This window comes from Onychostruthus taczanowskii, unplaced genomic scaffold (assembly GCF_017590055.1).
Source record: "Onychostruthus taczanowskii isolate IOZ18803 unplaced genomic scaffold, ASM1759005v1 scaffold4, whole genome shotgun sequence".
Lineage (NCBI taxonomy): Eukaryota > Metazoa > Chordata > Aves > Passeriformes > Passeridae > Onychostruthus > Onychostruthus taczanowskii.
Genome location: NW_024501459.1, coordinates 21281052 through 21291226, shown reverse-complemented (window position 1 = coordinate 21291226; position 10175 = coordinate 21281052). Strand labels below are relative to the sequence as shown.

The window sequence follows — 10175 nt, the reverse complement described above, 5'->3', positions numbered from 1 at the left end:
CTGAAACCTGCCATGCCTTTATTCCAATTACTTTTGTATTGTCTTTTTTACGAGGGCAAGTTCAGTAAGGAATTACTTTCTTATAACTAATGTAAACCTGCCATCTTTCAGTTTAAAGCCATTACCCCATGGTAATGGCTTTAAACTGGCTTTACTATGTCCAATGTAAAAAGTCCCTCTCCAGATTTCTTGTAAGCTCCTTTTAGGCACTGTAAGGTTGCTCTAAGATCTTCTTGGATTCTTCTCTTCTCTAGGCTGAAGAACCCCAACTTCTCTCCAAAGGAGACAGGGAGGTGTTCCAGCCCTCTGATCATCTGGGCTCACTCCAGCAGGTCCATGTCTTTCTTGTGCTGGGGCTCCAGAGCTGGACACAGCACTCCAGGTGGGATCTCACCAGAGCAGAGTAGGAGGGCAAAATAATCTCCCTCAACCTGCTGGCCATTCTGCTTTTGATGCAGCCCAGGATGTGGTTGGTTTTTGGGCTGTGAGCACACATTGCTGCTTCATGGGGAGCTTCTTATCCATCAACATCTGCGAGCGTCCCTTCTTATTTCCTGCCCAACCTGTATTCATGTTTGGGATTGCCCCAGCCCAGGTGCAGGATCTGGCACTTGGCCTTGCTGAACTTCATGAGGTTTGCACAGCCTCACCTCTCAAGCCTGTCCAGACCCCTCTGGATGGCATCCCTTTCCTCCAGCGTGCTGACCACACCACACAGCTTGGGGTGGACAGTGCTGAGGGTGCACTTGATCCCACTGTCCATTCCATCAACAAAGACCTTAAACAATGCTGGTCCCAAGACTGACCACCGAGGAGCACCACTTGTCACTGGTCTGCACTGGAACATTGAGCTCTTGACCCTTTGAGTGCTATCATCCAGCCAATTCTTTTGTTCCTCATTCACCAAGTGGTTCATCCATCCAATCCATACCTCCCTAGTTTAGAGACATGGATGTCATGCAGGACTGTGTCAAATGCTTTGCACAGGACCAAGTAGATAACGTCAGTCGCTCGTCCCTCATCCACCAATGCTGTGACCCTGGTATAGGAGGCCACCTAATTTGCACGATTTGCCCTTGGTGATACATCTTGCCATTCTTTCTGCATGACATCATTAACATTTGGGGTTTTTGTGTTAATCCACATGGGAAAAACTCTTAGACAGACATTCTTCATTTTAGTCTAAACTATTGTAACAAACTTTTCTTCAGTTTGAGAGAATGTTGTCCAAATTGCATCTATTCAAACTGCTATTGCAAAGAACATTATTCCAGCTTGTAGCCACAATTGTACGATTTCCCTCTGAAACTTTCTACTGACACTTATTTCTTCTTAATCCCATCGTAGAAAAAGCAACTCCTCTTCAGTATTAAGGGTCCATCTCTCTCATTTGATGTCAGGATCTGCTGGCTTTGGCAAGGGAGAAAAAGGCATGAATGAATGCCTCACTGCACAGGAGGGACTTGTTTTTTCAAGCCAAGAATTTATAACATTTGGTGTAAATCCCACAGAGACTCCCCAGGAACACAAATGACAATTCCATGTGCAGGTGGTGATTAAGTGGAAATCATGGGCAAAGCACATGTTCCTCATTTTCAAGAAAGGTACAAAAGCTGTCTAAGGGACATCTAGTAAGGATTACAAATGGCTTCATTTCTTTCTAGGCTTGGCCAATAATTCCTGGTAAACTCTCTGTATAAAGGCCTGAGTCCCTCAGCCCAGCAATGCCACCCTTCAAGGGGGTGACATGGTTTTCTCCCATGGCTCTCAATAGAATCACAAAATGGTTTGGGTTGGAAGGAACCTTAAAGACAGAAGAAAGGACCTGAACACGAGCCAGCGTGTGCCCAGGTGGCCAAGAAGCCAAGTGGCATCCCGGGCTGCATCAGGAATGGTGTGGCCAGCAGGAGCAGGGCAGGGCGCTGTGCTCTGCACTGCTGAGCGAACCTGTGACCAGCTCCGGGCCCCTCAGTTCAGGAAGGACATTCAGGAGCTGGAGCGGGTCCAGCGGAGCTGGGGCAGGGTCTGGAGCACAGGCCCGGGGCGCAGCAGCTGATGGGGCTGGGGCTGTTTGCCCGGAGCAAAGCAGGCTCGGCTGTGACCTCACCGCTCCCCACAGAGCCCTGAGGAGGCTGAGGCCGGGCTGGGGTCGGGATTTGCTCCCACGAAACAAGGGACAGCACAAAGCGACATCGCCCCAGGCTGTGCCAGGGGTGGCTGGGGTTGGACATTAGGAGGAATTTCTTCACAGCAAAGATGATTGTACAAACTGGAATGTGCTGCCTAGGCAGGTGGTGTTGTCGTCGTCCCCGGGGGTGTTTCAGGCAAGACTGCCCTTGGCACTCAGTGCCGGGGTCCGTTTGGCGAGGTGCTGTTCGCTCCCGGCTGGGCTCGATGCTCTCAGAGCCCTTTCCCGACATCATCGATCCTGCGGTTTGTCCCCACACGCGGTTTGACCCGCGCCGCCCGCCGTAGGCCGCTGCCCCCCGCGCATGCGGAGTAGCGGCGGCGCAGCGGGAGCGCGGCCGGCGGCGCGGAAGGACCTTGGCGGGCTCTGAGGTGAGGCCGCTCCCGGCCCCGCGCGGCTCCCGCCGCTCCCCCTTGCTCCCCCCATTCCCTCGAACTTCCCTCATCATCCCCATCCCTAGGGCCGCCAGCCGCCGCTCTCCGCTCGGCCGGGTACCTGCGACAGCTCCGTGACCTCTGCGCGTCCCTGAGGGTGGCGGAGCCGGGCCCGGCGGCGGCGGCTGCAGCGAGGGGCTGGGGCGCCCCGGGTGAGGGGCTGGCCGCAGCCTGTCCCCGGTACTGCTCGGAATGCCTTCCGACGTAAACAGCAGGACAGCGGGCCCGGGAGGGGAGAGAGCCTGCGGGCAGCGCAGGATTTAGTGTGAACAGCGAAGGCCGGCCTTGATTCCCCAAGTACTGCGTGTAAGGAGTGTAAGAACGTAGACCAGAATCGTGTCATAAATAGGTTGTCCTTGAATTTTGTCCCTGAAATATTCTCATTGGAAGGTCAAGCACACAGGACCACTGTTGCTTATACCGTGAAGAGGATTCTTGCACAATGCAAAAAGAATGATCTTTCTGCAGTACCGAAAATTATTTTAAGTAGAGCTTCTCCCGCAATTCTCTTTGTTTGTTTTTTCTTTCAGGAAATCCGGTCACCATGTCGGCTGCACTGTTGCCCAAGCCCCAGATGAGGGGCCTGTTGGCCAGGAAGATGAAGTTTCACCTCCTGGGGGCATTTGTGGTGTCTGTGGGATGTGCAGCTTTGTACAAGGTGGGCTCTGTAGTCACTTGGTTATAAACTGGGCTCATTGGAATATTTAAAGAATTCATAATATTTTTCTGTTGAGATTGGGTTGAGCTGTTCATCAGAAAGGTTTAGTGATGTATTTTTGTAAGCATCTTTCCAAAGCACAAATAAATCTTCCTAATCTTCATTTGAAGAAATGATGTGAATGATCTGATTCATGCTGTGTGTTCAAGGTCAGGCAATTCCTGACAGCTCCAACTTGAGTCTCCTAGTCCCAAAATGCTCCTGACCATTCACAGCTGATGCACGTTAACTCCAGGTAGTTTGTGCTTTGGTCTGCCACAGTTTCTGAGACTTGGGAGAGTTGTCCAAGTCTTACTTTATTTCTTGATTGAGTTCAGGAAACTTGCTCTAATTGGAAAACTCATCCTTCACACTGAAGGTATCAGTGTGGGAAAACCCAGTGTGGTTATCTGTCCTTGCTCTTGAGGTATTGTGTGGAAATGGAGCATTATGTTTCTGGAGAAACACCCTTACAGGCTTAATTTCTGATAAAGATAAGAGCTTGTTCTTGAGTGCTCTTATTAAATAATTCTTGGATCTCATACGTGGAGCAAACAACACAGGGTGAATTGTTGTGGAAGAGCTGGATCTTGGTTTTCCCCTTTAACTCCTGCATATATATTGGCAGCATTTGAGTGCTCAGGAAGTTGTTGACAAAAGTGACAAGAAATGAAGTTAATTTCAGGTTTTTCACCACTTCTCAGAGCCACAAGTGTCTGTCAGAAACAATGAGCTCACACATCTGTACTTGACACATCTGTTGAGAGGTAGACAAGCTTGTTTGTGGCCAGGCTTAGAAGATAATGTTTTAACAGTCTCTGCTGCAGTAGCTTTGGCACCCCGTGTTAACACACTGGTTAGGTGGCAGACAGCTTTAGAGCAGGGACATGGATCTCAGCAGCCATTTACTTTGTTCCATGTCAGGTGCTGTTGTACAAACCCACCTCGGAATTTTTTTCAAGTATTTGGGAGGTTTTTGAGTATGTCCTGTGCTTCAGGTGAATGGGTATCCAATAAGTGGGAATTGTGTCTTTTTATGCTGGTGACTTGGTAAGAGTGGCTTGGCAGTCTTGTCAAATTTTACCAGATGTAGTTGACCTACAGTGTAGCTCACATGTAGCCCTTCAGTGTAGGATGCCATTGTATTCATGGTTAGAGTTTTGCAGCTGCCCAGAGGCACAAGACTTGCCTTGATGACATGTTTTATGTACAAATCCATTAGCAGGGAGGGTGTGGGACACTCTGGTGTCAATACAGGTGGAGTGGTTTTGGATCTTGGGAGTGTGACGTGCGACCTTGTAACAGGCTGTAAGTTTTACTGCAGACATTTGTTCTCCTGACCAGTGATCAGGTAGCCTGACTGGGTTTTAACAGGAGCAAAGGAATGTTTAATAGTTTGAGCTAAAGGCCTTTAGATGAATACCCACTGATAGACATTATGGAACTAACAGAAGAAAGATTTGTACAAACTTTAATTTTCTGTGTGTTACTTTCCAGTTTGGAGTTGCTGAACCCAGGAAACGAGCTTATGCAGACTTCTATAGAAACTATGATCCCATGAAGGACTTTGAAGCCATGAAGGCAGCTGGTGTGCTTGAGAGTGCTCCAGCCAAGTGATGGTAAGCTGCACCTGCAGGTAGTGAGCTGCACTGCATTACATCAGGAGTAAGGTGATGTCAGTGAGATGTTGTGCTTCTGCTTGGAAGAATCTTCCCTTTTTTTTTTTTCCCAAATTGAAAAGGTTTTGCAAAGAAAGAGGGTACAAATTGCACCCAAGAGACCTGGGTAGTAAAAATGGAAGAAACAGGAGAACTGGGGTCTGGGGAATAAAGGCAGGATAGAAGCTCCTGGATACCTTTTGTGTAATTTGTTTAAATTGTGGGTACAGGAGACAGAGTGATGATGCCAGGCCTTTGCCCTCCTCACATAACCAGGGAGAGGAGACAAAGCTCTAATGTTGAACTCCAGACCTTGTCTGATTCCACAGTTAAGTTCATGCTGTCACATCTTGAGCTGCTTAACTTGGGGCTGTCTGTATCTTCTGCTTACATACTTGTGGTGGTTCAGTGAGTGAGAAAATGGAGAGGCTGATTCTCTCTCACAGCATACATCTTAATGTAAGAAACAGAGACAGCTTCTGCTTATCATTCGGTATTTTGAAGTTGGTGAGGGGGGAAATACATCTATATATACCTACATCTATATATATATCTATATATTAAAAATCACAGTGGCATACGGCTCTGTGTTCTAATAATCACATTTTTGCCATATTGTATGAAGCTTGAATAGAACTTCGTTCACAATACTCTTTGAACACAGTATTGTGAACACAGTGCTTTGTTCACAAAACCTGACAGTGCCTTTTCTAGGAAAACTACCCAGCTTTGTTCTCCCTTGCTGGTAACACCAGGAAAGAAGTCTTGATTTCAGCTGTGTTGTAGTTATTAATACTATACTCACTAAGCTGCACAAGCTGATGTGACAACTCAATAGAGTTCCTCCCCCTTTCTTGGTTGCAAATTTTTTACATTGAGTTCTCTGCTTCTCCTAAAATGACTTCAGACTAATCTAGAATGATAGTTTTTCATTCTTTTGGAATGTTTTCATATTGTGGTCATTACATGATAATCTGTGGCTTTAATTATCCTGGCCAGCTGGATTTTCTCAGCTTGTTTGCATGAACAGGCAAGATTGAATAAAAGATTTGTACTTAACACTATGAATACTGAATTCTGTTCTATGACAGTCTGCATCTATCTGGTTTCTGCTTAGCACAATTTTGTAAAAAAGCTCAGAGCACCATCTCTTCTGAAAAAATTAGAAAAAAGGTAAAAAGTCCTTGTATTAGTCCCAGCTTTTGGTAGTGTTTTGGTTTTTTTTTTTTTTTTTTTGCTTTGAGTGGGATACTCCTGTTCTTTAGCTAGACCTGCAACAAACATAAATAATGAAATTATGAATTTACCTGGTTTAAATCATGGTAATTCTGCCTCTGATTCATTCCTCTGGCTATTTTATATTCACTTTTAAACTTCTTTAGATACTAGAATTGCATCCTTTAGTCAGGTGGCCTTCATCACTGTATTCTGAAGGGCCATCTGGTGGTAAAATAATTTGAAACAAACACTATCAGCAAGGATGCATGTTGAATATTTAATTCAAATCATGAGCAGGATTTATTTCTATACAGATAGAGCACCACTCTCAGCCTGTGTTCCCACTGGCAGCTTAAAAAAAATTGCACATTGTGTGCACCTGTTAAAATTAAATGTTTCCTAAACAATTTTTCCATTTCTTAATTGTACTGGCTCAAGAAAAATATGGGAAACAAATCCTCTTTTGTGATTTTGTTTGAATTACTGATGCTTCTTATTCCTTAGCCTGTTTATGTAAGAACAGACATTTTTTCACTCTTTCATAGTAGAAGGAGGTTGTTTTTTTTGTGCCTGCACATGAATACAAAAGTAGAGGAAGGGGAAAACAATGCCAGTGTTTCAAATGTTCTGTAAGGCTGTATAGAAGGACAAGTACCCAGAACAGAGGGAAGACATTTTCGTTTGCCTCAGAAGTTTAAATCTTAGCTGTTTGGAATTTTAAGCCTTTAGTTGGTGCAGTTACCTAAAGGTTAAGTGGTCATGCTCACTCTGGGTCTCCCAGTATTCTGCAGTGTGTCCGTCTGTGGCAGTAAATGCGGAACCAGAACTGAGCCCCAGAACTGAGGCAGGGGCGGGTGGGCAGGAAGGAGTTCCTCAGTTATGGTGGTAGCATGGCACTCTACACCAAGTTTGTTCCTGCTGGGCATGGAGGGACCTTGGCACCTCCCTGTGAATTCACACTTTTCCATCTGCTTGGTGTGGACTCTGGTGGTGATAGTGACAGTGGAAATGAAGTGCTGGGATAAGTGTGAGGAGTATCTGGCATCTGCTGTGTGCTCAGCCACGGAATAAAGGGGAAGCTCAGAGTTTGGTGCTAACCACTTTCAAGACTCTTGTCATGGAGCACAGCTGGTCTTGGATTGTGTTCAGTATAACGGGGAGAAGCAATTTGAATTTGGTTTTCTTCCTTCCTTGGTAGGCTGCCTGCACCACTTGTTTCCTCTCTGGCTCCTATCTGAAAGCTGCATTCCTTTCTCCTGCAGGCCCTTAGCAAGACTGATTCAGTTACCAGTGCAGCATATATAGTGAATCTGATGTGCTGTGCAGTGTTGTTCCAGCTCTTGATTTGTTCCATGTTTCACTTCTGTTTGCCACATGAAGGGTGTGTGAAACTTCAAGCTCAGGAAATAACGGGGAATTCCTCCAGACTAAACTACCGCATAAACTCTTCTCTCTGCTGCTCTGCATTCGTACATACGTTCACTTGGAGCATGAAGTTTGTCCTTCATAACTTAATGGGCTTTTTTTTATCTTGCAGATTCCCTTCATTTCAAGAAGACTTGATGACTGAACCTTATTTGTTCACTGAAATGTGAAGTGCAAAGCACCACAGTGCACGGCACGCTCTAATGCAACTCAATAAATAAAACACGTGTCAGTGACGTTTAGTTCTCTTCATTAATGTAGAAATACTTAAAGGCTCAGGTACTGGGTGGGTGGAAAGAGGGGTGGAAAGTCTTCAGAACTTGCCCAAGATGACTAAGTCCATCTTTCCTCCAGGAATTATTTGCATGTCTCTTTTGGCCAAATGCCACATTTGATAGCACAGTATATCCCTAAGCAGTGACAGCTAGTTTGTCCCAGCTGCTTATGGGAATGTGCAAGAGGACAGATGTTGTAGGAAGAGAGAGGATGGATTTCTGGAGGGGTCTGTGTTACCTCTGGCTTCACAAGGTGAGCTGACCTTGAGACGAAAGAATTTGGGTAGAAATTCTGGAAATACACCAGCCAACCTTTTTGTCTTTTTCTGCTGTCATCACTGTATTGTCTTCCTTACATCAGCAAACTGTTACAGCAAGACTTACAGACTCTGCAAATGCCCATTCTTACACACGGTATATTAGTTACTCTATTGGAAAATGACTCCAAACTGCAGGCATGTTCCCATCTAAGTGATGTACAAGAGGGAAGGGGGTACAGGCAGACAAAGTAAATATTGTACTGTGGTAATAAAAATCTTGGCATGCTGCTTTTAGACATGTATCATCTTTTTAATATCTGGAAGTAGTCAGCTAAGCATGGTTTGGATCCCTGCTACACTGCAGTCTGAGGCACCACGATGCTCTGTCTTGGGCCATGATAACCTGTCAGTGAGAACAGGCTTTGTCATTGCCTGTTGCTCAGGATGAAGAAGGTACTAGGCCTGCAGCTTTTGTTTGCTGAATGATGATACTTAGGAGAGCAGGCAAAAGCTGACTGCATGAAAGGAAGGAAGTCTTTGTATGAAGCAGCATGACAAATTAGGCCATCTGTGTTGTATTTGAAGGTCTTCGGTTCAAATCCTGTTTGGAGTAACTCTTATTATTTTACATGGATCATTAACTACTTAACACTTAATAGGTATCCTTGAACAACATTCGGACTAATGAAAGCACATAAGTAATGTATGTGATCCAGAACATTTTATAGAGCAACATGGGATTTTCTTTAAACTTCCCATGCAGACAGTGCTTCCTTTAAGCAAAGAAGCAATTTGACATTAGTGATGCTAGGGAAACCATCTAGTAATCAAAATACCCCAGCTCCTATAAATGTAAACCAGAGCTTAACAATGGCAAATGATACCCATTTATCTTCCCAATGTATAGTAGGAACAGTGTATGCCATTAAGTACTGACTAACATTTTCTCAGGCCTGTCTGCAGGTTTAAATAGCCAGAGGTCTTCAGTCTTACTGACAGCTTCAGAGGCAAAGAAATCTGCTACTGCCAGGTGTGCAGGTTAATAGACATGACTTCCCGTGTCAGTTTAGGCCCTGTATTCTTCACAGTTGCTATGAATTAATTTACTGTTAAATTCTTAAGTTTCTTTTAAACTCTTGCAGCCAGCAGCAGTTATTGCAGTCTGTGTTCCTTCAGCTACCAGCTCATGTGATTTAAAGAAATGAGAGTTTTGTGACTGAAGGCAATTTTTGACAGATACAGTGAGCTAGGGATGTCTCTGGCTAAATGTATTTAACAAAGGAAGCTGAGTTCTAGCTTCTGTGGCTTTGAGAGTCTGCAGGCTGCAATGGTGGCTTTCTGGAGGCAGTCTGGTTTCACACTGGATGCAAGGCAAGTACTTCCCTTAAGCAGGCAATGCCAACCAACCCACAGCTTGCTTTCCTCTGGAGTAGGAAGGGAGTGCAATATATATATTAGGATACCTAACCTGCTTTTCTGAAATCAGCACCAACCCACCATTTTGTTTTTCTTCCTTTTTAAATTTTTTTCCTTTGCCAGCAAGACTTCAGCTAATTCTATCATACAAAGAAAGAATTGGAGCAGGATATAACATAGTACAAGACCTGTGAGTTCGACCCTAATCAGTTGCTCGTTACAGGGCATTCTGTTTCTAGGAGATGCAGGGCTGAAAAACATGCTTGGCTGCTCTTGGAGATGATCCCAAGTGTCTGAAGGTTTTTGCTATATTTATGTATGAAATGATATATAAAAAGGAATTATTTGACCTAAACTGCTTTGGGAAAGGTCTTGCCTGACTATGGCTTCAAATTTTTTGGCTAGCTTACTTTATTCTGGAGTGTTTGAGGAGTGATTGATTGTTCTGGAAGCAAACTAAAAAGATAGATTTGAAGTTGTGAGCTCTCCAGGTCTAAAGAGCGTTATGAGAGTAGGCATGTTTTAAGAGTGCACATTGCACTCCTTTAGCAGCTAAGTACAGGCAGCTGCTCTTTGGACAACTTTGTTTTCATAGTTCACACAG

At 44.8% G+C, this 10175-nt stretch overlaps 1 protein-coding gene across 1 annotated transcript; it reads left to right on the top strand.

Annotated features, from left to right (window-relative positions):
• The first annotated feature begins 2457 nt into the window (after positions 1-2457).
• LOC121340286 (cytochrome c oxidase subunit 6C-2) lies at positions 2458-7856 on the top strand. The gene is made up of 4 exons (XM_041412948.1): positions 2458-2559; positions 3153-3280; positions 4817-4938; positions 7733-7856. The coding sequence occupies exons 2-3, from the start codon at positions 3167-3169 to the stop codon at positions 4934-4936; spliced, it is 234 nt and encodes a 77-aa protein (XP_041268882.1). The 5' UTR covers positions 2458-2559; positions 3153-3166; the 3' UTR covers positions 4937-4938; positions 7733-7856.
• The last annotated feature ends 2319 nt before the right edge of the window (positions 7857-10175 follow it).

Coding starts and splice junctions, on each gene's coding strand:
- LOC121340286 (XM_041412948.1), top strand. CDS start 3,167: ATGTCGGCTGCACTGTTGCCCAAGCCCCAGATGAGGGGCCTGTTGGCC. Junction 3,281..4,816: donor GATGTGCAGCTTTGTACAAG/GTGGGCTCTGTA, acceptor GTTACTTTCCAG/TTTGGAGTTGCTGAACCCAG.